Source organism: Eleutherodactylus coqui, chromosome 5, assembly GCF_035609145.1.
Source record: "Eleutherodactylus coqui strain aEleCoq1 chromosome 5, aEleCoq1.hap1, whole genome shotgun sequence".
NCBI lineage: Eukaryota > Metazoa > Chordata > Amphibia > Anura > Eleutherodactylidae > Eleutherodactylus > Eleutherodactylus coqui.
Window position 1 is genome coordinate 115,766,333 of NC_089841.1, and position 27,501 is coordinate 115,793,833.

Genomic DNA, 27,501 nt, shown 5'->3' on the forward strand with positions numbered 1-27,501 from the left:
CCCTAATTTATTAAGGAAATAAATAAAAGGGAAAAATGTAGTACTCTGGGTATAGTATGTTGATCTCGGCTATTCAACCTGTAGTTGCTGCAGTCAGTACTTGTTTAAAGCGCTGCGGAATAAGTTGGCGCTATACAAATAAAGATTATTATTACAGCATGCTCAATGTGTGGCATTTCTCTGAGGGTGATGACCTATGTTGTGAAATTTGTTTAGTGTTCCTTTTAAGCTTTGGGAATCCCGATTCCCTGTGGTTTATCTGTGGGCCGCTCCATCTGCTTGTCGATTTGACTGAGTAGTATACATGCAAACTTCATTTTTGCAGTTGCTATGGACATTGAGCATTTTATGGCTTATAGAATTTGTTTAGTCCACGCCATTGTCCATACATTCCCTCGTGATTTGCTTTTGAAAGGATTGTTTAAGACAATAATGAATTCCAATGGTGGGTGGATAAGGAAGAAGGTGGTTATTAACAGGAGTTTAAAGTATTCACTGCTGCTCCAAGTATGACAATGGTCTAGTTTTCTGCTCCTTAGAGGAGATAAAATGTCGGAAATGTAGTCAGCTGAGAACCTTTTTCTTTCTCTCCTAAGTTGGCCCCACACGGTAAATCTAGATTGACTATCCTCTGACGTGTTTGGCAGTTGAGGGTCAGGCAGTTAGATTTCCGCTACTGAACCTTTTTTGTCCTTGGGGAAATAAGCCCTTGGCAGAGTTGCCTGATTTTCAAATTTTTATCTCCTTACAATCACAAAACCTGCACATTTGGTTAAGCGTGCGTGTGTACAGTGTTGCCGGGGTAAACAAGTACTGGAACAACAAGTATCTAAAATATATGAGCAGTCTTGGGAATGTCGGGTAAAGTGGTTTTTCTTTGGTATGGCATGTTAACACCATTGTACAAAATGATGCAGAGTAAAAGCCCATTTATACTGTACGAATGTCGGGCAAACTGTGCCCGACACTCAACCCTGTGTGTACTCGCTCCCCTGCTGCTGCACAGAAGCAAGTATCACTGCTTCGCTAGCAGAGCGGCCAGCAGTGGGCCAGGACGGCTGTAGGAGATTTCACTCCTCGCTCTCCCCCGCCCCTCTCTATTCACTTAACACAGTGGCCGTTCAGTACTGAACTGCTGCTGTTTACACTGAACGATCATCCTTCCGGATTTTATGCAGCTTAATCCTGAAGATTGTTTGCCCGACATTTGTCTATTGTAAAAGGGCCTTTATGATTGTGTTGTCAGTTTTACACTAAATTGTCCAAAGTGCTATAAAATGTCATTGTCTTTTTTTTTTTTTTTTTTTTCTCCTCCATTCACAATTAGGTAACAAAAACAGAATTAGAAAAACTGAAATTGAGTTACAGACAGCTAACAAAAGAAGTGAATTCAGCAAAGGAAAAATTTAAAGAAGCAGTTACGAAAGGTAATTTTATTGTTTAAAAACTTCCACTTAAAGGGAGAAATATCAAATAACCAATTTTTTTTTTTTTTTTAATATTAGGTTGATTTATTTATTTATTTATTTTTTCATCTTAGTTTATGGAGTATAAAGGAAAAAAAACTTGACATCTGTGAATGTTACTATTCATCAACTGAGGGTTCTCAAGTGGAGAAGTGTAGTCATCAGTGAATCACTAGAAAACTGGCCTCTGCTGCGTCTTTACTAGAATGAATACGGCTGTCCTCCAGTGCGCTAACATGCCCCTTATGGGGGGGAACTGTTGAAGATTTAGCATTCCCAAAGCTCAGTTCAGGAAACTCTGTAGTGGACACTGTCTGCTATTTTAAACCTATATATTCAACATTATATGCCCCTATTTACCAGGGACAGATAACAGGGTGTCTGTGGAATTGCGCAGTTGTTTGTGGGCCCCCAGGGGACCAAGGGGTGGATGTAGGTTTAGGTTTTTCAGTGTATGACTTGATAGTTCAGAGAGGAATTTTCACATCCTTCTGACTAGGTAGCTACTACTCACAAAAATGTAGGTTTACGCTTCATAACATCATTCAGTCCTTATACAAGCCACCCCTGATTTAGTACATCAGCAGTGACTGCCACATTCCTGATAGCATCTTCTCTGCTGCATCCACTTATGCACAGGTGCCCACAGTGTCCCGTCTGTCACCAAAGGCAATGAAGTCTTCCACAAATCAAATCTGCCCGTGGACATTGGATCTTAAGAGAGTCTTCATCACCTCTAGCGTGGGCCAACCTTGCCTCCTATTATAGCTGCCACTCTGAGCTTCAGCAGCTGAGGCTTTAAGACCATATATATGTCCAGAATAAAAGGCCTTGGTTTCAGTTTGCTATGGATTTGAATGACATTTCCAGGTCTCTGTGCAATGCGGTTTGCTTATAATTTTGTGCACAGTTTTCAGTCACAGAAATCTCTGAACACCCAAGGGGTTTAAAGGGAACCTGTTACCTCCAATTAACACCATGCACTAAAGGCCCATTTAGACACAACTATTATCGCTCAAAATTCGCTTAAAAGCCGTCTTTTGAGCGATAATCGTTGTCTAACTGCACTGACGTCCTGCATGCTGAAAGACAATGATCAGCCTTATCAGGAGTTCACAGTGGAATACAGCTGATACTATTGTTTCAGCTGTACCCCGCTCTCTGAACACAGGCTGGGTATAAAGAACACAGGCTGGGTATGAAGAACACAGCGGTCCAGCTGTGTTCTGCATACCCCGCACTGAGCTCTCGGCTGTGTAACAGCCAGGCGCTTCGAGCAGAGAACAGCAAGATGCAGAAGACAAGTGACACCGCTTTTCTTCTGTATTGCCCGCTTGGAGCTCAAGGTGATCACTCAACATTTGAGCGATCACTGTGCGCTTAAAGACTCGCAACGATTATCTCTCAAGACATCTTTTGAGGGATAATCATTGTCTAAATAGGCCTTGTGGTTTGTGTGGTTTGTGTTGTTTTTGGCCACTCTCCTCATTCCCCGGAATGTCACCCAGTGAAGTTTGTATGCAGCATGAAAATCTGCCTCTTTTCAGATTGCTAGGCTCATGCTCTTGTATGGGCATGCATAGCAATTTGAAGAGGGTCTGATTTTTCACCAGGTGCAGGTGATAGCGTGGGAATGAACGGAGCTGTGAGTGTATATAAATAAATATGTCAGGCTCGCCGTCGCCTCCTCAAACCGCGCCATACCTCAGTTTATGGTACTACTGGGAGGTGACCGGTTCTCCTTTTAGTGTTCTTGTGGTCTGGAAATCTATTGTGAGCTGAGCTAACAGACACTACCAATATACCCACCCCTCATCTATTTGTAACATATCAGAAGATGAATGTGAGTGGATTTCCCTTTAAGGAGGACCTATTACATCCCCTGAGAAGCAGAACAGGCTGTATACCTTTGCAGCTGCAATGTCGTTACATCTTTTGACGTTTTTATTTTTCTTCTACAATAGAACCTCACGTTTACTCAGTGTGTCCGACTTCATACTGAGCCTGACACTAATATACTGTGAAGTGGGGGGTCTCCACTGCTTGGGGTCCATCAAACTGGACACCATCCATTGATACTGAGTGATGGGGACTGCCCTCTTGACAATACATTAGTGTTGGGCTCATTTATATAACAGGATCCATTTCAGGTGACCGTGGGGATCTAGAAGTGAAAAACAGCAAAGGTGTCAGCGGGGATGTGGCTGTAAGAGCTCATTCACACCACCGTGACTTTGGTGCGTGACACGCGGTGAATGTCTTCGGTTAAAGTACATGGACTTTTATTGATCCATTCATATTAGCATGTAGGTATGCACGTGAAAAGGATTGCAGCGTGCTCTTATTTAACCACGTATCGCGCTGTGTGAGCCCTATTCTCTTCTATGGGTGGCATATGCAATGCTGTCCATACGCAATACATTGCATATGGGTGACAATACATACACAACTCCGATATGAGAGAGAGTAGGGATTGGGGAAAAAGTGTCCCACTTTGCATGGCAGCGTGCGTGAGACCCGCTGTCATGGGCAGTGCACTCGCTGCCATACGTGGTGATATCCGGCTTTCTGCTGGCTCGTGTGAATAAGCTGTTAGGTATGCAGCTTATCTTGCATGGTAGAGGATGTAACAAGTTGTTCTTTAAGTAGAATATATACAGTAAAATAATATTTCACCTGATATTAGTTTCCTGGCAGCTAAAGTCCTTTTTTTTTAAATCCTTTCTCTTCTTCAGTATTCAAGGTAGCTAGCCAGGTTACCCATAAAGATGTAACATTTGATATAATTAATAGCGCAGCGCCTGCCATGACAAGTCAAATGGCATAGCTCATATTACGTTTTATTAGGCCTTTAAATTTTAGAGGGCCCATTTCATGTTTGCAAATATTTCCTTCACATAAAGCGTTTCTTGGCAACAGGCTGTGTGCGGTTGGGGCCGGCCACAACTCATCTGCTCTCACACTTGATCGGCTATTTAAATCAATATTTTAAGAAGTAAGAGGATGTGGAGACATTGCACATTCTGTGAGAAGTTGAATCAAGCCAATTCTCTGTACGAGCAAAGACAGTTTGTGCTTCCTAAATGGAGAGGAGATTTAATTGGGCAAACCTATGTCTCTGTTTTATGAGAACCATCTGTGTGAGGCTTTGATATTCATTGCGATCAATCAGGTGGAATAGGAGGCCTGGCTTTGAAAAAGTTAGGGCCCTTATACACAGCTTGATCCTTGACTACTGTAACTACCATCTGGACTGCGTATCAACCACAGATAGGAGTTTTACAGTTTGACCCGAACATTATATATACACTTTTTAAATCTTATCTTAAAGAAGTTATCTCCCCCCCCCCCCCTTTTAAAATGTATGGCCTAGACTCAAGAAAGGCCATCAGTATCCGGCGGTCCTCTGCTCAAGATTCCCACCAATCAACTCATTTCAAGTGTCCATGGCGGTCTTGCAAGCGATGCAGCCTCTTCAGTGTTTATATCTGAGCACAAGTGTGTTCGTTCTCAAAACACTGTATTTATGGCAACCGTTTGGAGTACTGCCGGCATGCGCCATTCACCTGAGGATAGCCTATCAATTTTTTTTTAACGCTGGATAATCCTTAAAATTGTAACGCCTCCACCATTTTCTTGCTTCATGTTGATCTATACACAGGTATAGATGTGGATGGTGTCTGCCAGTGACTCGTAACACTCCATTGCTAACATTATGCGACCCCTTAGTCCAGGTGGACAAAATTGATATGTAATTCAGCACAAGTGATGATTACATGATGTTTATTTTTCCTCCCCTGCAGCCCAAACCAATAAGGAGTCGGGGTGTGTCCCAGACTACTACAGGTTAGACGCTGTAGCTAGGCTAGAGTCACAAATCACAGTTCTGTCCAAATAGAGCTGAACTAAAAGGCAGCCAAGAACAAGTATTGGGGAAAAATAATGGGTAATCAGCCCTGTAGGTCTTGAGTTACATATTATTTCGGAGCTCCTGACAGGAGGCAGTGATCTTGTTAAAGAAAAACCCTAAAACACAATGGAATATAAGCAGTTGTTCTGTTTGTATTTAAGCTTGAAGTGTTGCCTTTTAAGGTTCACTGCCTTTTTTAATAAGAACATTTATATACTTTGACCTTTCAGTAATTATGGAGGTGTGATTTAGATACATGATCAACAGTTAAATCTTGTGGTAATAACTTTGTGTCTCCTGAATGCAACACAGGTAAAGAGACAGAAAAAGCCAAGGACCGATATGACAAAGCCACTATGAAGCTCCACATGCTCCATAACCAGTATGTGCTTGCCCTGAAAGGAGCCCAGCTTCACCAGGATCAGTATTATGATTCCACTCTTCCTCTTCTTCTGGATTCACTACAGACAATGCAAGAGGAGATGATCAAAGGCCTGTAAGAAATAATTCCTGTTTGTAGCCATAATAATGGCTTGGACTTGGTCTCTTTATAGAGTTATTCATTGTTTTGTTTTTTTTATTCAGTTTTGTAATTGAAGGAGAAGGCTTAAAGTATATCCTTTAAAAAAAACAACGTTTGGCATGTCATAAGTATTTATTGGATGGCAAGGGTTGGGGGGGGGGGGGGGTGGCTGGGTGCTCGGACCCCCAAGATCACTAAAATGAATAGGCTGAGGAGCTCAGCTGAGTGCTGTGCCCATTCAACTCTTATTGCAAGTTGAGTACTTGCTCCATAGACTGTCTACTGAGCCCTTACACTGCTCCGAGCAATGACACAAACAGCTAAACGGGCACCTTTCTCAGATGCTTCTGCCCCTTATTTTAGCGATCAGTGGGGGTCTGGGCTCCCTGACCCCCACCGATGAAAAATTTTGATATGTCTAAAGCTTTTTTAAAAAGTTAGTTACCATTTTGAAGGGGATATTGCTCCAAGTTAAGTTATCTGGTCACTGGGACCCCCACTGTTAGCAAGAATGGAGATCACCATGGAGTGGCTATTGAGCAATACACTGTCACTTCATTTATCTGTGTGGCACTGTAGGAGACTGTCAGACTCCTCTGGCAGTCCCATTGAAATGGATGGATCAGGGGACCCAGTGGATCTTAACAAAAAAACTAGTTACATCGTTATCAGACCTTCACTGAATAACTTCTCCTGAGGATAGAGGATACTTTCATTTAATAGAACAACCAGGTTAAGTGCCGAGCTTCACTCTGCTAACCTGCCTTTAACGGGACAGATGGGGAGAGCTTGTACATTATGTTGACGAAAATATTGGGTCACACAAAGAAGGTGACGAAATTCGATTTTGTTCAAATTTTTTTAATATGGCGGCCCATCTTTTGCCTCAATGACTAAAGTAACCCTCCTAGGCATGCTATCCATTTCAGTAGGTGTGTAGAGGGATTTTCTTCCTTTCTTCGAGGAGAGATTCAGGTAGTGTTACGGGAGATGATGGACATGCATTCATGTGGCATTTTAGTTTGTTCCAAAGATGCTCAGTGGGATTGAAATCTGGACTTTGGGCAGATGTTCTGCTACTCAAACCAAGTCTCATCACTGTGTGCTGTATGACATGGTGCTCGGTCATGAATATACACACAGAGGCACCAGCAGCATGCAAAGGAACACCACTCCTGTGGTCGGATCCTTCTATGTAAATGCACCAGCCACACACGGACCAGACCTAATCTGTATAGCACATCCGATTTGAAAAAAAGTGCGTCAGCATTCACGGGTGCAGAGAGAGTTGCAAACTTTTATTCTGCCATGGTAAAAAATGCAGCAACGTTTCATCTCCAATCGGATCTTGATCAACGTCGCTGCATTTTTACAGGATTGGTGAATGTCAATTTTTTTTTTTCTTTTTCAACCCTACGTATATGGATTTGATTTTCAATCTGTTTTTTTCTCACCCGGTGTGTGTAGTTGCTGCTTCCTGTACCTTTTTAATTTTTTGGATTAACAATTAGTTGACTAGTTCTTAGTCTTTTTTTCCCCTTTGCTATAATTATTACTTGTAGTTTTTATTGAACTCTCCTCTCCTTAAAGAGGTTTTCTCATAAAGGATATTAGAGTGAACTCATTATAGTAAAACCAAAGTAGAAATGCAAAAATTGGTGCAGTCACCGCTAGTGCAAAAATCCCCCTCTCCCCTCCTTTTTTTCCCTTATATGGCTCACAGCAATGTCAGGGCAGGGGGGGCTCGCAACTGGAATCCATTGCGGGCCTACAGCATGTGGTATCCAACCCGCTCGTGTGAGCCTGGCTTTACTCTTAAAGTATGTGGCTTATGATAGGGGAACTTGGCCTTTCTGGTCCAATAGATTTCAATATAATTTTACACCAGAACAATACTCCAGCTTGTGGCTAGCCAAGATGCGCTTAATGTATGAAGACGTGTTCCTCTTCATGCATAGGTGCATTTTGTACCTGAGGGGATTATATGAAGATTAGCATTTGAAACGCTGGTCTCCCCATTGTCTTAATAGGAAAACATTCACAGGATGAGTCAAAAAATGTCTCATTACTTTGACCCCTACTGATCTAGAATAGGGATCCTAAGCCTCCTGTTCTTAATGTTCAATAAGTTTTTTTATTAACAGTTAGCCTATCATTACATAACATGCAGGTAATAGTCGTCTTCTTACATGTTGTTTCTTGCATTCCACAATTAGACTACCATGAACTATTTAACCGTAATTGTGTAAATATATAATTGCAGTTTTACATTAGGTCTGCTTATGAGCTAAAACATATGAAAAAAAGGTACAACTAAGGATGGGGGGGGGTATGGGGGAGGGGATAGAGGGGGTGTAATGACAAGAATTTAATCCAGAACTCTAGACTAGCCTCCTGTTCTTCACTGCATGCCTGCTGTCCAGAGGAAATTGAATGGAGCAGTGGTCGCACATACTCCCTGCTGCTTCAAAAATTAGTTATGTTTTTTTCAAAGTGGGGAAGAGAAACAAACAAAAAAAAGTTGCATCATTAAGGGGTTAAAGAAGTGATCAGCTACATAACTTTATTTAAATTACTTAAAACAAGTCTACATTTTTCATAGTATGGCTATACTATTAACGAAAAAAAAAAATTACAAGTGTGCTTAAAATTGCATAAGGCCCATTTGCACGGAGCGATGATCCCTCAAAATTCACTCAAACAGTTTGACCGTTTTGAACGATCATCTTTGCATAACTCTAGCTAATTAGCTACTTAAGAGTTATGCAGGCGAAGCGGGATACTGCCGCAATAGCTCAAAAAACAGTGCAGCTGTTTTGACTATACAAACAGCTGCATTGTTCTCAGAGCTTTCTCTTGCTCAGTATTTTGCGTAGACATGTTTTTAATATATGTTGTGTATATTAAACTGGATATGAAGAAGAAATTGCACATTTAAATGTCTTTTCAATTGTTAAACTGTTTTGTTTATTTCTTGTATTTTTCCAGCAAAGGGATCTTTGATGAATATTGTCAGATTACCAGTCTTGTGTCTGATGAAATTGTGGCTGTGCATAAAGAAATTAAGATGTGTGTTCAAGAAATAAATCCAAGCACCGAGTATGAAAGCTTTATTGAGAAACATAAGTAAGTTTTCTCACCACTTTGTATTTTTCGTGTGAATGTGCGTTGCTCTAGAGAGAGAGCTCGCCGCCGGGAAGTGCAGGAAGTAGGTGAACTGTGGGGTATTTGGAGACAGGGAGGTGTCATTACCGTAGTTATCATCGACTCCATAATAGCTCTGCCTTAATTTGAGTTTCTGATTTTCAAATTCCAGGTTACCAAGTCAGGGAGGTTTCGTCGCAGATCTGGCTGAAAATACTGGAAGAAAAATAACTGCATGCAGCTCTTTTACTACCGTCCAAAAGCTGAGAGGAACGTGGGCAGACCCAACTATAATCAATGGGATCTGCACAACGCTGTTCGGTTCCTTCCACAGTTGGAACCGTTCAGCTGCGGAGATTCCCCTTTTCTGCTCTCTGAATGGAGCAGGAATGTGAAATCCGCAACGCAGATGTGAACGCACCCTTACTGTGCCGTTGAGCTCAATGTCTTCCATTTTGCACTAGTCTGGTCAGACCTGAGGTCTATTGCAGTTATTTTCTATGGCCAGATTATTAGAAGAGTCCTACGGTGGTGACTGTCAAATCGGTAAACCGTGTGGTCAGGCCAGGGAACACTTCCTTACTACATGTGCAGAACTGTGGCCATATTACACGTACGCAAAACTGGCCTTCAATTGAAAGCCTCACCAAGGTTAACAGACCTAGTGATAGAAAATGAGTGTTTATGTTTCCTGCCAGTGCTTTGCTGATCCTCACACATTAAAGGGGTTGTTCCACTTCTAGCTGTTTTGCTTCAGGAAGCAGCCAGCTCTGCACAGTGACCCTGGTTGCATCCCATTGACTTGAGTAGAACCAACCCGGCCCTTTGCACAATGCATGGAAGTATCTGCAAAATAGCTATAGGTGGGACAACCTCTTTAGGTTCTCAAGTTGGGGAAGGCATGTTCAAGTTTTGATCAAGTACTGGAAAGCAGGGATATTGTAAGATGAATGTTGCAGAGATATGGGCTATTAAATAAATCTGGCGGGGTAAGGGGGATCCGTGAAACAGAAAAAAAACCCCAAACTGAAATTTTAGATTTATTTAGATGAATTTGAGGACACTTAGGATGTGACAGCTTTTTCCAATGTTGTCTTATATCCCAAGCCAAAGTATGAAATGTATATTTGCATTGTGCCCTGATTGTCAGTAGAATGCGCTGACCTGTATCTAAGGTGTATCGGAGCAGCCTGACTAGGGAGACAATTTTTGGTTGTTTGTTCCCCCAGAGATAATCTCTGCCAGAGGTAGTGAACTGGCTGTTTCCCACCATAAAGAAACAACCACGCGTGCTCAGCTGATCTCCATGTGTTCGTGTACAGGAGAGCTAGCTTTATGCTGCCTTGATACATTTGGGGAAGATAAGGGACCATTGCACTGTCTAAAAGTAGACTAAGAAAACCAAGTGCTCTGCAATGGAGGATAAGGGGAAGGGGTCTTCTGCTAGTTGTGAGGCAGCTTTCACATCTGCATCGGGGGTTCCATTTTCCTGCTCTGTTCAGGGGGCAGGAAAGGGGAATCCCTTGGCTGAAGAGCTCTATCTTATGACTGAACCAAACAGCACTGAATGGACTCCATTGACGATATTTTGGTCCATTAAGTTTCTGCTTAGCTGTCCGGCATTTTACCGGACGAAAGAGCACTACATGCAGTACTTTTTCTTCCGCTATTTTGTACCAGATCTGTTATGTTTCAGAGGTTCCAGCGCAGGTATGAAAGGCACTGATTCTGGTGCTGCAGTATCTTGCAGTTAGCTTCTGCAGGTGCCAGATATTAGATTGCAGCGCATGGGATTTGCTGTAATTACCGCCGTATGGCCTACTGGTGGTGGTTATAGAAAGTTGTTTTGTTTTCCTTGGTTTTGACATTTTCTCCTCACTTAGACTTTAGGTTTTTCAGTACATGTTGGGTCACATTAAGTAGTGTCATTGGAAAATATAACTTGTTCTGCAAAAGACCAAGCCCTCGGCCATCTACATTTATGGATAAATAAGAGTTATGATTTTTTTTTGTAAGTGAGGAGGAAAAAACGAAGACTCAAAAAAGCCTTTTTCCTTAAGAGGCTAAGCTAGGCCTACATGGTGACTTTGGGCATGGCACAGTGCAGCCCTGCAACTTCACAATTTAATAAACCGTAATGCAATCACGTTGCAAGTTGCCATGACAGTAAGGTTAGATTATTTTTTAATTTGGTCACAGTAGCTTGCGAGTCGCAATGCAACCTTCTTGAGTTCTGTTAGGCTGGGAGATCTCAGTGTACTAGGTCATGGTCAAAGTCACCATTCAACCCTAACCTTAATCTCGGTGCTACAAGAAATAAATTTAATATTTTGCTTATCTGTTTAACATGTTCTGTAATTGCTTTTTATAATAGGTCACCAGAGTCCAAGAAGGAGGATATTGAATTTGACTTGTCTTTACTAGAAGAAATTGAAAATCTTCAGGCTAATGAGATCATGTGGAACAACCTCACAGCAGACAGCTTAAATTCCATGTAAGACATTTTACTTTTAATAAATCTAAACTTTTTTTTGTTTTCAAAATGTGTACTTTAGATTATCTGCTGCTAAATATCTGTCTAGTTACTTCATTATACAGGCTCCAGGTAAGATGGGATTTGCCACACCTGTTTGTTGTGGAGAAATAACCAGCTTGGTGATCACTGAAATTAAAGAAACCTCGTTCCGTTGACAATTTTTATGTCCATTTCCTGTGTTAACATGTTGCGTTTGCATGGCCAGACAAGCATGGCATTTCTTTGAAAGTGGCCAAGCTTGGAGCTGCTGGCAGACACTCTGGCAGGGAAATGGTACTCTTCTCAGGGAAATCTAACCTGGCCAGAATATATTCTCCCCTGCAAGAGCTATAAAGAGGCAGACAGAAGATCAGGCATGTCTGTTTTAGTAAATACTAGTATTCCCTATGAGCTAATAATACTAGAGTATCTTTTTCTTAGAACTCTGCCTATTGCAGCTTTTCAGTGTAATGTTGCTGAAAATTTTTAACCCCTTAAGGACCAAGTGTGGTAAATATATGACGCTTGATCCTGGACTTTAATCCCAGCCAATAGCAAAAATGTGGCACGGGATTAAAGCTCCTGCAATCACGCAGGAGCAGGTCGGGTTCTCCAACAGCTGACAAACTGGAGGAGAAGGGAGAAGCAGTTTTTAAACGCTTCTGCCTTATCCTCTCCTGGGTACACAACGCTTAATGAGCATTATGCACTGAAAAGTGGAAGCGTTTCTTCCACTACGCGACCCAGCATTCACGTGCCCACCGGGAGCCCCCTGGCACAGCAGAGCTACAGGGTCCTAGCAGACCCTGATCAGCTCTATAAGTGACTATTGTCACTTCAGGGGATATTTTCCCCTGTAACTGGTGCTCCTATGGATGCCCCAGCTATAATGGAAATGTGTGAAATTTAAAATAAGCCAGTTTGAACCCCCCCCCCCCCTCCCCAGAGGTCTTATATGATGTCATGGGAGACCTAGTTGGTAAAAAAAAGTTGCAAAAATAGAGAGAAAAATATATACATAAAAAAGGAAATGACCCAAAGCTGACGCCGACCAAAACTGTTGTGGTATGCGCCCTGTAATTCAAAACTGTACATATTGTATGTCAAAACACCCAACAAACTTTTATTTTAGCTTAACTATCCTAATTAAAAATTTTATTTTGCAAATTATAAATGTTTAAAAAAAATCCTTTTTTTAAATTTTTAAATTTTTTTTTTTTTTTTTTTTTTACCCCCACTAAAACTAAAAAAAAGTCAGTGAAAAAAGATATAAAAGCTATATGTTACGGAAAGAAATACAGCAAAAATAATTTTGGTAGCTGAAGAAAAAAAAAATTGGGCAGTAAAACCACCGCATGCGTAAAATCCCTAAAACGTTTCTGGTCCGTGGGCTGCATTCACATGAACGTATATCGGCTCAGTTTTCATGCCGAGCCGATATACGTCGTCCACATCTGCAGGGGGGGGGGGAGGATGGAAGAGCCAGGAGCAGGAACTGAGCTCCCGCCCCCTCTCTGCCTCCTCTTCGCCCCTCTGCACTAGTTGCAATGGGGAGAGGCGGGACGGTGGCGGGGCTAATTCTATTGGCAAGGGAATGTACTTTGTAGAAACCTATATCAGCACTTTCAAAACAGTACATTCCCTTTACCATGTTGCTATTAAGTGTCTTTTCGACTGAGCACCTTCTTAAACTCTAATTATACCATTGTCCACTGTAGAAAGTTATTGCAGATCATATTTAACTTCCTCTTTAAATACCAGCATCTGATTGTGACAATTAACAGCAGCTTGGGACTTCAGATGACCCTGGAGGTCCCTTCCAACTCTGATTCTATGACTCCTTTCTCTATAGTGAGGTTTGCATTAAAGGGGTATTCTGGTTGTAACTTGTTATCCCGTATCCACGAAATAGGGATAACTAGCTAAGGTTGGGGTTCAACCGCTGGGACCCCACAGATTCCGAATATGGGGGTCCAGTTTGTCATCTAATGAACAGACCGTAGACACCACACTCGTGTTACTACTACGTTGATCTCTGAAATCTCCTCTTGCGCTCTCATTTAAATTAAACACTTGACAATTGCTGATACTCTCGTTGAAAGGAATGGAGTGGTGGCATGGCTGCTCACCCTCTGCTCCATTCATATGAGGACTTACTGGACAGGAACAGTGGTGGTCCCAGCGATTGGACCTCCAATGATTAGCTAGTCATCCGCATTCCGGCAGATGAGGGATAACTTGTTCCAACCATAATACCCCTTTAATTACTAACAATTCCATGTACATGCATACAGTTTGAGAATTTCAGTTTCCAGGGTTGGCATAACTAAGGTACTTGAAACTTTTGTCCTCTTTTAGAAGTCATCCAGGGACATCTTCCTGGACTTTCTTACAAAGAAAGAAAATGAAAGTTTATCTTCCTTCAAACGTTCTATTGAAGTCTGACAGGAATGTGACATTTTTGTTCATTTTTCGTCTCCATTTACAACTGGCATTCACAAGATTAAATGAAATGTCAGTGTGATTTCCATTTCCATTTTGTATGAGATGATTCAAGGTTTGGGAAAATCTACCCTTCAAACTTGTTCCGTGCTCATCAGTTGTAGAAAATAAAGTATTTGTTAAGATGACACATACTTTCCCCTTTTTGATCTGCTTAGTCTTATTTTGAAAGCAACTGCAGGAACTGTATGGTCGGACATGGCAGAATGTGTTACACATGGCTTTTGCCATGATTTCCTTCCTCTGCTAGCGACATCCCTGGCATTATGCAATTATTACCCTTTTGATGCAGTCACTCCGGCCCCTAAAATGCCCATGGACTCCTATGTCTCAGATTATGTACACATGGGCGAGCTCTCTGTTGGGATGATAAACTTGGCCTAATATCACGCTCACCAATGTGCGTTTTCACGGCAGTGCGTTTTTCACTTCTGTGAAGTTGCAATCCTCCGTCACAGGTTTAGTCGTGTTGAAGAATTGGCAAGTGTTTTCCATTGTTTTCAGTAGGAAGCTTCTCATTGCACTTGCATGCGCATTTCATGCCATGCAATATGATTTCATTTCCCAATGAAAACAATGGGCGATGCGTTCCAAGGAACACAAGATAGAACATGCCGCAATGTACATGGAATATATATATATATAAGAAGATTCCATAATAAAAATGGTAGGTGGAGGCTGTGACACAAATTCTGCTTTGCAACCCAGGAGCTTCAGATTACTGCTCTTTAGGTGTTGACTAGTAATTATAAGGAAATTATATTACCGGTGCTTCTGGTGGCGCAATGTGCCACATAGCTCTGCTGCATGCATGTCACACACACACACACAGCTCTGCTATGTTGCTTTAGCATATGAGCTGCACGTGATTTATGAACTTCAGCAGCTCGCTGAGGAGACATGTTTGCTCGTAGCTTTCACATATCTGCTGCACGAGATTTACAAACTTCAGCTGATGGCCGAGGTGACATTGTGGCTTGTTGCTGTATCATGTAAGCTGCATTAGCTTCACGGCGACGTTGAACCCTCTGTGGTGACATGCTTGAACGACAGTGATGGTTTGTTTTGATGATGAGATGAAGGCTGGACTGGTGTTGGTGGCATTAGCACTTGAAATGACATGATATCACGTTCAGGAGATGTGAAGATAGTGGTGAAGGACTATGCTTCAATGTTGTTGGTCAGTATGCACTGTCAGCTATGTATGTGGACATTTGTGAGGAGTCATTTATTGGAGTCTCTACACAGGTGTGCGGCTGTCTCACAACAAGCTACATACTGCCAGACTGAGTACTGCTGTATCCATAGCAACTGAGACTACAGGGGTTTGTGGGGGATGTAGTCTGCCCATAAACCCTCATTCAGCTTAGAGACTACGTGACTGATCACATGATGGTGACATCCTCACAGGTCCTGTCAGCACACGAACTATGTATGTGTAAATTTGTGAGGTGTCCTTATTGGAGTCTCCACACAGGTGTGCTGCAGTCTCACAACCAGGTACAAACTTCCAGACTGAGTACTGCAGTATCCATAGCAACTGAGGCTGCAGAGGTTTGTGGGGAATGTAGTCTGCCCATAAGCCCTTATTCAGTGCACTAGGAGGTTAAAGGACCTGTGATGTCGTCACAGTCATGTGATCAGGGGACGGAGCTAAGAGCCGGTAACTGATAACATGATGGTGGCATAATCGCAGGTGCTGTCAGGCTCAGCATGTAACTCACACAGCACACAAGGACTGATGGACAGATGGTGGTAAGCACTTTCATTCCACGGAGTCCAATGTGTCTGGTAGTCACCTTTTTATAGTTGACCTATTTTTAAGCTACTTAACGAAGCACATGACTAAATATATACAAAACGTCTACTCAAAGCATTACTAAACCTTTAAACACTGATTGTTCACTGTACCAGTAAGGCTGCCTGTCCACGGGCGTGGTAGAATATTGCTAGCGATATTCCGTCGTGGGGGAGCAGGGGGAAGAACCAACAGGTCTCTGCGGTGAGTCTATCTGATAGATGGGCTCACCGTGGCTAATCGCAGCATGCTGTGATTTGAATCCCGCGAGCGGAGAATCGCTATGATTCTCCACTCGTGGACGCCGGGCTGCGCTTTCCATAGTTAGCCTATGTAAAGCGTTCACTGCGTTACCCACGGCCGGATTATCGCCACGGATAACGCAGCGACATATCGGCTGTGAACCGGCGGCCTTAATGAGAACAACTGAAAGATCTTGTTAAAAAAAAGCATTTATTTTTGTGTTTAAACTGACCGAGCAAACTGTGCCATATTTTGCTTGTTCGCTGGGGCAGTCCGTTATAATAATGATGTGATATAATAATTAGCACTATGTGCAGAAGTACCATAACTTGCTGTTAAAGATCACACATTTTTCCGGTGTTAGACTTTCTGCTATGCTGCTCTGTTTTATTAGTCAGCAGCATCTCCTGCTTGATGGTATCTCTTGCATCTTGGTGCAGGACCTTGTTAGAATGAAATGTGTTAGCGACTGCTCAGCCTTGCTTACAACTAAGCAGGATTTATGGTTCTCTATTTAAATGCCACCTTTGTGGACAGAGATTTCATGTTGGGCTCAATTTACTCGTCTTGTGTTGCCCTCGGTGTCATCTCAGGAATACATCACAATTTGTTTTGCAGGCTAAAAACAGCATCTGAGGAGCTCGTACTGACACAGCAGTCACTTCTAAGCAAAGAGGAGCTGCTGGCGGAGAAAGAGAAGGAGATAGAAGAATCTGCAAGTGCTTGTGAAAAAAAGTCCGAGTAAGTTTCTTGCTGTTAGAGACAAATAATTGTAATCGCATCCATTTGCTAAACTGTTTCAACGGAGTCAAAGCATAAATGCAATGAAATGACAATGTCCTTAAACGGCCACTATGGGGAAATTCCCCCCCCCCCCCCCATTCATTATGTAACTAGCCTCGCTGTATATATGTCGGCTCGTATTACCTTGTTTAGTTCTTTCTATCTAAGGCTTCCTGGAGTCGTTGTCCTCAGCTCTCCTTTCTAACTAGCTGAGATTTACTTGGGTTGATGTGATATCAAAAATTAGTTTGTTTTTCAGTCTGCATAATTCCTGTGTGATGGACCCTACCGCAACGATCTCTTTAGGGCTAATGCCCATGGCCGGATTTCGTTACCCCCAAAGCCATTAGGTTCTATTGAATCTAATGGCTCAATGCTCACGTTGCGGAAATCAACCGCGGAATGCTTCTGCTGTAGCACAGCGGAAGTATCGCGTGAATACGTGTCCCCGCCCACCGCCGGCCGCGTCATCTGGCACTGCTGTTGCAAGCATATAGTTGCGTTGATTGCGTGATCGCCCCGACTGGTATTGCCTGTTAAATCCTATTTAAAACGGCATTTGTGACTTGTGTTTGCAGTTTTTAACCGCTCCCTAGTTTTAGATTCGATTTCTATAAACCGTTTGTGGTGCAGATAGTTAAGTGAAGACAAATGAGAGAAGTTTAATTCTTTCTTTTACACTTCCTATTGACTCCTTAAAAATTTTCTCTAGGAGCGCTGCAAGAAATATTTATTTATTTTAAATGCCATTTTGCTATCACTAGAAACCACTTACCCATTGATTGCAGAATACTAATTACTAATGATTACGCTTCTATCTGTTCTTTTCTGATTAGACAAATAAGTCTAATTTATGCCGGAACATGCTATGTTACATCTTGTTTCCCATAATCGACTTTGCTTTTCATTGAGAAAGGATTGAAGAGTTTTTATGTGGCCACCGTTGAGTATTCATTTGATAAGTCTGATACTGAGCGGGAAAATGATAATTGGTGCATCGTTGGTGACAACACGAAATTGGTTCCATGTTTTTTTTTCTTGAGACTTGTTCGTGTATTGTCTCTCCAGCAAGCAGATATGGTCAGTAGTAGAAAAGTTTTGCTAATCCTCTTTTCCGAAGATATGATTGTATACATATGCTACATGACTCTTTATTCAGTATTGAGGTCTCTTCTTTTACCTTTTCTTCAGTATTGTGCTGTTGTTGAGTCGGAAACAGGCTCTGGAAGAGCTAAAGCAGACAGTACAGCACCTCAAATGTACAGAAACCAAGTTATCTGCTCAGAAGGAGCTGCTCGATCGGAAGGTTCAAGATAATGAAGGCAAGGAACCTCCGTCTGTAGTAAATTATGAAGAAGATGCCAGATCGGTAACTTCTATGGTAAGTGGTTTCCTTCAATCTAGACTTTTTAAACCACTGTAGAAATGTAAGGCCAGTAGAAGTTCAGGCATCCAGTGGACAGGAAGAGGTGCTTTCTACCAGGTCATTGGGATGGTTTGGGGCAGGGCATCTCCTACTCCAAGGGGAGAAAAGGAAGGGGCAAAGTCACGCAATATCAGACAGTTCAGATGTATAAATATTGGTAGCATGCCAGTATACTGTTCATCCCCAAACAATGCTGACCCCCTACATAATTGCCTGTGTTACTTAGAACCCTTTTTTAGACAAGCCAATTTATCGTTTCTACAAGTGAATGACGTTATTGTTATTTTGTTTGCTCGTACAGCCTGTAGTTGGGCAGATACATCATTGCTTCATTCAAACGAGAAATTGTTTAGAATCGTCCACTTATAAGTGAACTAGCTTACCCATCGCGCGTTGCTGCGAAGACAGACAGACATACATTCATTCGTTTTTACATATCTAGATAACAACCAATCACAGCGCAGCTTTCATGTTACCTCAGTGGTATAATATATAACAACCAATCACAGCGCAGCTTTCATGTTACCTCTGCGGTATTATATATAGCAACCAATCACAGCGCAGCTTTCATGTTACCTTAGTGGTATAATATATAACAACGAATCGCAGCACAGCTTTCATGCAACCTCAGTAGTATAAGTAGCCACCAATCACAGCACAGCTTTCATGTTACCTCAGCAGTATAAGAAATAGCAACCAATCACAGCACAGCTTTCATTTTACCTCAGCATTCTCAATATCCAGCAATTGTCTTGCGAAACGTTCGGCGGATGCATCATTTTGTAGTTGAACACGCATCCTGTTGCTCGTAATGCCTTTTGCTTTCGTGCTTGAGATGGAAATCAAACGATCTTTGTCTGGGGGGCATAACTGTCGACGATGCTCGCATGCACGCCACCTATCGTAGGATAGATGTACTATGCCAGTAATCTTCCCAGGAGTGTACTCAACAACTTCCCAAAGTCTCATGGCAATTGGATGAATGGTGTAGTAATGCATAAAGGACAGACAGACAGACATACATACATTTATATATATCAGGAAGTGAGAGAATTAGATTCCGTACGTAAAATTTGGACCCTAATTGTTTTGCGCTTAGAATTGAATAATCGACTTGGGACCCATTAACTTTTCCTATTTATGACATAATCAATGCCCGTGCCAAATTTCAAGTTTCTATGTGAGAAAATTACATTCCGTACGTAAAATTTGGACGCAAATTCTTTTGCGCTTAGAGTTGAATAATCGACCCATTAGCTTTTCCTATTTATGACATAATCAATGCTCGTGCCAAATTTCATGTTTCTACAACATCGGGAAGTGAGAGAATTAGTGGCAATGATGGAAATAGAACGATCTACGTGGGGGGGGGGGTCGTAACTGTCGACTACGCAAGCACGCGCGCATGCCATTTATCGTAGCATAAATGTACTATGCCTATAATCTTCCCAGGAGTGTACTCAACAACTTCCCAAAGTTTCATGGCGATTGGATGAATGGTGTAGTAGCGCATAAAGGACAAACAGACAGGCAGACACACAGACAGACATACATTCAATTTTATATATATAGATAAGACAGACTGAAGAAGCGCTGTTCAAACCGAACCATAATTGAGCAAGCCAACAATTTTTATGCCTGCATAAAATGTAGGACATGCAAAAAGCGAACAATTGTAGTTCATCATTTGGTCGTTGGCTTGTATTTAGACTGAACGATTATCGTTCACTTAAATTGAAGTTTTGAATTGACAAAAAAAACGGCACTTTGAAATTTTTTTCTTTCTCAAAATAGTTCTTTCCTCCTAATTGTGGGTCGAGAAACACAAATATAACATTAGATTTTGTTTATTAGCTTTGGTTTTTAAGATATCTACGTAGGTTCACAGCACATGAATTGCAGACAATATACGGTGCCCAGTGCTTGTCCTGATCTCCTAACTGGATACTTGAATATTGGCAAAATGCAGTCTTTATGATTGGGGTAATTCGACATTTCTGGGCAGAAAATGTCACCTCACCACACACAAACTTCCAGAAGAGTTTTTACAATTACGTGGCATCCCAGATTCTATCTTGAAATTATGGAAGAAAACAAGTTGGAGAACACTTAATTTCATTTTTTCTTGTAATATATACATATTAATTCTAAGATATAAGCATTCCGGTATCTGGTTTACATTTTAGCTCAACTATTTTACTATATATACTTTTGTTTATTTAATCATTTCACTCATCTAACCTTGTGGATCTGAATAAAGGTACATATAACTTAAATGGGCTACATCTCAGAGCCAAAAGCTAAGTTTTCAATGTCATTTTTGTTTCTTCTGTGATGAAATGATTAAGAAATACCTATTTTGAAGTCTGAAAGTTTTTAACTGTTGACAAGTGTTATCGTTCCGTCCAAGAGCACCCTTCGTCATAACTGCAGTACAGTATCCTTTCGAAATCTAGTCACACTCTAGTGTAATGCGAAACGGGTGGTGCCCACGATGTGAGCACTGTTGCCAGGAATTCGGAAGGTGACCCTGCAACCTCCGATAGGCCACAGCGTTCACCTAATTTCTGGAAGCCCTCCGCTGTGGGGGAATGGGGCTCCGGTAACTGCTCAGCTGTAGCCCCCAGGGACAAAGACCCCTGAGTATGCTGCCTTTGTTTATTTTCTCTTATGCCGAGCTGTTTAAAAACTTCTTCTTCTTGGAAAAACACAACCCTCTTTAATATTGTGTGTAATTATAATATATAATTATCATTTTGATAATGCTGCCCCTTAAGATGAAGGTCCAAGATATAAAGATACAAAATATAAAGCTTAAAACCAGATAGAATAGATAAATATGTTTTTAGAAAGTTTTCTGATGTAATTACATTGAAAAACATGGTCATGTTGAATGCTATATTTGTGAAGCCTCTAGCCACATTCTACAACTGATTGTGCGCTCCGTTGAAGATATGGGCGGTGCACCAGTATTAAAGGGCCACTCCAATGAAATATTTTTGTTCATTCATTATGTAACTGGTCCTCCAGTATATATAAGTTGGCTAGTATTGCCTTAGTTGTTCCTTTCTATCTGAAACTTCCTGGTTTTTTTTTTTTTTCAGGTGGGTAATGTAATCTCATTCTGACCACGTGAGATTTATTTGTCTCTCTGTATTGTCCAGGAGTCAGGTTTTCACTCAGCGTAATTCCTATGTGATGATATAACATGGACTCTACCACACAATCTCTTCATAGAGAGGGACAGAAACCCCTATCTCAGTTACTGCTAATGATTAGAGGCTCCCATCACACAGTTAAAATGAAAGAGATCACAATTCATCCTTCTAATTATGTACTTATGGTCTGCAGCTTATTTTGGTGACTATGTCCTCCCAGCAGGCAGAGATGGTATAGGCTGTAGGTGGCCATGTGATGCTGTGATGATGTATCATGGGAGTGTTAGCAAAGCATTGATAAAGTGAGCAGGGATAAATCTCAGCATTAAGATGGTGCCTGATAAGTATCCGCCTGGAAGCTGCATTGCATGGAACAGTGTACAATAGATAGTGTATTGGGGTTGTCTAAAGTGTGGCAGGGAAGAAGATGAGGGATGCAAAAATGTGTTTTTGCCGAAGTGGTCCTTTAATAAATCGCTCTCATTCTGTGTGAAATAGTCACAAAGTGAAGGCCCATTTACACAGTGATTGCTCAATATTTTTGCTCTATACAATAATTGTTGAATTATATAATAGTTGTGAAAGTTGAACCGAGTTTGATGTTCTGAATCACAATACCAGAGCGAGAGTTGGCAAGAATAGAGGTGTTTCTGGAAAGATTAGACTTCTTTTTTGTTTTTTTTTAAGATCTTCTTCTTCTTAATAATATATTAATATTTTTTTTGCGATTGATGTTTAACCCCTTCCGGCTCCAGGGCGTAAGTTGACGTCCTGGCAGCGGGGTACTTCCCGCAACAGGGTGTAAACTTACGTCCTGGGGATAGCGCGGGATCACATATGATCTTGCGCTATCCCGCAGCGGGAGCCGGCTGTCAGTCACAGCCGGCGTCCTGCTGCAACAGCAGGGGGCATCGGAGATGCACCCCCCGCTGTTAACCCCTTCCCTGCCGCGATCTAAGTAGATTGCGGCAGGGAAAGAGTTCAGAGGAAGGACGCTGTTGTCGCGAGAGCCCCGCCTGTCGCCATGGCAACAGGACACCAGACACTGGCGTCCTGTAGTGCCAATGCCTATGATCGCTGTATAAGCGATAAGGCATGGCAAGGCAGTAGCCCTGCCATGCCTTATCACAGCGATCAGCAGTACTGTGGTGAAAGTCCCCCAGGGAAACACAAGTTGTGTAAAAAAATTAAAAAAAAACAACTTTTTTTTAAATACTTTTTCTCATATTAGCATAAAAAAAATTAAAACCCCACATATCTGGTATTGTCGCGTCCGTAACAACGTGTACAATAAGCTATACATGCTTTGACTGTGCACTGAAAAAAGTGTTAAAAAAATGCAAAAAGAACCTGAGGCAAAATGCTAATTTTTAGCATTTTGCCTCCCTAAAAAACGCAATAAAAGCGATCAAAAAAGCCTTTTGTACCCCAAAATGGTAACAATAAAAACTACAGCTTGTCTCGCAAATAATAAGCCCCCACAGAGCTCCGTACATAAAAAAATAAAAAAAGTTACAGGACTTTGAATGCAGCGATAGAGAAAAAAAAATAAAATTTCCAAAAAAAAGTTTTTATTGCAGAAAAGTGGAAAAACCTAAAAAAAAGTAAGAATTTTGGTATCGTTGTAACCGTACCCGCCCGCAGAAAAAATGGATCGTGTCATTTATGCTGCATGATTAACGCTGTAAAAAAAAAAAAGAAAAGGAATCTATGGCAGAATTGATGCGTTTTCTCTCCCTGCTATCATAAAAAAAATAAGCTTTACAATATAGTCAATGTACCCAAAAGTGGCACCGATAAAAACCACAGTTCGCTACGCAAAAAACAACCCCTTATACGGCCTAGTCAACGAAAAAATTAAAAAGTTGTGACGTTTGATAAATGGAGAAGAAAATCAGCCAAAAATAATTGCGGGCTTAAAGGGGTTGTCCCGCGCCGAAACGGGTTTTTTTTTTTTAAACCCCCCCCCCCCCCCCCCGTTCGGCGCGAGACAACCCCGATGCAGGGGTTAAAAAAACAACCCGCACAGCGCTTACCTGAATCCCGGCGGTCCGGCGTCTTCATACTCACCTGCTGAAGATGGCCGCCGGGATCCTCTGTCTCCATGGACCACAGGGCTTCTGTGCGGTCCATTGCCGATTCCAGCCTCCTGATTGGCTGGAATCGGCACGTGACGGGGCGGAGCTACACGGAGCTACACGGAGCCCCATTCAGAAAGGAAGAAGACCCGGACTGCGCAAGCGCGGCTAATTTGGCCATCGGAGGGCGAAAATTAGTCGGCACCATGGAGACGAGGACGCCAGCAACGGAGCAGGTAAGTATAAAACTTTTTATAACTTCTGTATGGCTCATAATTAATGCACAATGTATATTACAAAGTGCATTATTATGGCCATGCAGAAGTGTATAGACCCACTTGCTGCCTCGGGACAACCCCTTTAAGCCCAAAATAGGCCATGTCCTTAAGGAGTTAAAATAGACGCCCGACTGTTGTCCCAATGATCACTCCTGTGCTTGCACACAGCAGCAATAATCATTCAGCAAATAGAGGAGGTACATGCCAGAGATCGCTTACGACTGCCCGTCTCTAGTCAGGGTGAACGGGTACCCTAAACAGGTTGATCGTCAATTGATTTTTATGCCTGCATAGAACTAATGAGGAATGAATTATCATTTGGCGTTCAGTTGCTGACAGTTTATTTTCAATCATTGAACGTTCAGTTTCTAATGATCCAGCTGTAAATTGAATGATGATCGTTCCACGTAAAAAGGCCCTAACTTGTAAATAACCAAAAACTGTGCCTTCGGAATTTCAACATATTCTACTGAAAGCAAGGCTTTATAAAGCTATGTTTGTGTGTCCTGCCATGTAATGTCTCCATTAATGTTTCATATTTAAACTGTGTATTGCACAGACTGTGTTTTATTCAGTTGGCCTCTGTATCTTATGTCTGTGGTGTTGTGTTCTGGTTTGGCTGAAATATGTATAATCTTTTTTACAGATTCGGGTCTAATTACACAGGGTGACTATAGGTCACAGCTATAATCTCTCCTGTGCGATCAGCACATGGGCGTTCATCACTTAGTGAATGAGGTGGAGCGCTGAGGATCGGTCTGGCCCGCCTCCATTCACAGTAGACAGACGGTTGTTCATAGGTAGTTTACACAGGCCGATTGACCATTGACTTTCATGCCTACACGATCCAAATGAATTATTCTTTTTTCAGATCATGCAGGCCTTTACACTGAGCAGATTCTCGCTGGATTGCAGAAATCTGTACAATAATCAAGCAATGATCGTTTTAGTGTAAAAGGGCCCTTACTTTATCTGATCTACAACACTTACCTGCTTTTATCACCTCCAGAATCTGTGCTTTTATTGTAACTACATCATTTCCCATGGATGTAGTTGTAAGTACACAGATCTAAGATAACTAAAAATGTACCACTAGGTGGAGCTGTGTGCCAGCACATAATATTTAAGCTTTCCTTTTCTAGTAGATTTTTGCGTAAAGCGTGGCATTAGAGGTGTGATTGTACATCCATTCATTGTCTCTCTGTGCTACTTTTATTAGCCATTAAAAAGTATCATATCTGCAAGAATGTTTTCTCTTTCTGATCGCAATCGTTTTTTTAAATTTCTACATACTTTTTGTGTACATGCTGTTAATGAAAGCTGCATTACAATCCCAAAATAGTGTTCACACACGCAGCACTGTTCTGCTGCTATCTCTGAGCATGTTCTCAGTTACTTTTCAAGATTAGTGAGTTGAGTAGGGAGACTTTATGCAAAGCTTTGCAGTCCATAGACTTTGTGTATAGGTTTGCTCAAGTATTTTGCTGGCCTTGAACCTTAGGGAGCTTTTTAGCCAATGCTGTGTTAAAACAAAATAGTAATTTGTAACACATTTTTGTACCTTGGCTTCTATCTGTTAATAAAGCATGTTTTACGGGATATCATCCATGCTGTAAAGGCTGTGCTCCTATTGTTTCAGTCTTCCCTGGCTAGCCTGGCAGGAATAATCTTTCCTTTTTTACCTCTTCACTTGACTTCACTTCCATTTCAACCAGGTTAGACTGGTTGTAAAAAGAGGAGATTTAAAAAAATGGCTTTGAGTGCGGCTGTAGGAAAGAAGAATAAAAAAGCAACGGAAAGAAATAAAATTTACAGGTTTTAATCAACTTAAGATGCTCCCCATCTTATTTCTTTTTTTAATGTTTGTCAAGATGGAAACGCTGCTCATAAAATAGTGTCTGGCCCCTTTATCAACTGGCAAATGACTGCCATCGCTCTCTGTATAGCTGCGTACATGGTGACAGATGCCCATTTGTGGATTTTATATTCTCCACATTTACATGCAGTGCCCTATGCTCCTGTCAGCTCAGTGCCTGGAAAATAAAGAGAATCCGTAAAGTCAGTGGCTTGGCATTTGACATCAATTCCAGTCCATATTTTATACGGTTCATTGTCCTGTTACTTCTTCCTCAGGTGACATTGAAACTAAATTGTCTCTGGTGTTGTTAATTCCTGCGGCTGTATCTAGTTCTGTAAGAGTTGTTCTACTCATTACTGTCCTGACCGATTAAGGTGCTGATTACTGAGGACAACTGGGACTTGGCATTTTCGTACAACTATAAATTGTTCCATATGCGATTTTGGCCTTTTAATGATTATGATGCAACATATTTATGGTCAGATTTGAATTTCGAAGTTTACTGACCTCCATAAATTAAGTTGCTGATATTCATCATTTCTTTAGTAGTATTAAAGGGATTGTCTGGGAATTTTGGGATGTTTTTTCCGCTGATAACTGGCAGAGGTCCGCTGCTTGAGATCCCTGCTGACCAACTTATTTCCCAGTACCACTGTTAGTATGGACAACGCTGTGGGAGCTGTGCCTCTACAACCAAACTGGGCTTTTTACAATTTAAACAGTACTACCTGCTGTTAAATCTTCGAGGCACATCTCTGCATGGATGCAAGGATGATATTGCATCCAAACAAGGACGTGCTGGCTGCCCAACTGAGATACTGTGCAAACTGAGATACTACACAAACGCGCGCACACACAGAACACCAAGGGACAGGGAACATCAAACTGGGACCAGAATTCGCGGACAGGCATAAATCAATGACTGACAAATGCCCAAAACACTCACCAGCATACCTGCACACATAGCTAGATGGAATAACTATAACATGTACTAGGTATTTGTTCGTAGTTTGGCCAAGATACTTAAGCCCGTGAGCCGATTTCAACGCTCCTTTAGTCTTGCGGGTCCCTACTCTTACGAGACCACTAACTCCAGGAAACCTGCCAGCAAGTGGGGAGATCGTCCCAATAGGGACGACTCCACTCTGGAGCCTAAGGACCTAACTAGCCCAGAGATGGTAATAGATCCAATGCAGGACAGGACAGCTCGCACCAGGGATTGCATGTAACACAGAACAGACTGTTCATACCACATGTCTGGCCACCAGCATAGACCCAACTGTACGCATCACTGTTCACATATATGTCTGGCCACCTGCACAGACGCACCCCACACATCATGCAAGAAAGCAAACCCTAGAGTGAAGGGATACCAGCTTACTCTTCCAGAGGATGTGCGTGTATTATGCAGATGCAGCAGGGCACATGTATAGGGCATCCAGATGCAGAATTGTTCTTTGTTCACACTAGTGTCATTGCTTTAATTTCTCACAGGATTCATTATTGTGACAAGATTATTACAAATCTTATCTGATCTATCTAAAATCAATTTATCATTTTTTTATAGATAGAATAATACCGCATACTATCCTATTCTGGCTGCCAAATAGCCCAGGAAATCCAATGGAAAATCATTCTGTCTGATTCCCTTTGCTTTTAATTAATAGAATAGCATAGCCTAGTACTGTAGTCCCATTATTAGTCAATGGCCTCTGATAGGGTGGCTGTAAATGGAACAACAATCGTCTGAAAAATGTGCTCAAATGAGCAATTTTCAGTGATGACTGTTCCGTGTAAACGCAGTACCTGTAGCTTTCAG

General features: G+C 41.7%; 1 protein-coding gene across 2 annotated transcripts in view; it reads left to right on the forward strand.

Moving 5' to 3' along the window:
* Nucleotides 1-27,501, forward strand: part of FER (FER tyrosine kinase) — a 202,114-nt gene that overhangs the window by 32,848 nt on the left and 141,765 nt on the right. For both annotated transcript variants that reach the window (XM_066603044.1, XM_066603045.1), the window contains exons 6-11: nucleotides 1,328-1,427; nucleotides 5,689-5,872; nucleotides 8,888-9,025; nucleotides 11,418-11,537; nucleotides 16,720-16,842; nucleotides 18,076-18,265. In XM_066603044.1, coding sequence (XP_066459141.1) covers nucleotides 1,328-1,427; nucleotides 5,689-5,872; nucleotides 8,888-9,025; nucleotides 11,418-11,537; nucleotides 16,720-16,842; nucleotides 18,076-18,265 — 855 coding nt within the window. The remainder of the gene's footprint in view (nucleotides 1-1,327; nucleotides 1,428-5,688; nucleotides 5,873-8,887; nucleotides 9,026-11,417; nucleotides 11,538-16,719; nucleotides 16,843-18,075; nucleotides 18,266-27,501) is intronic.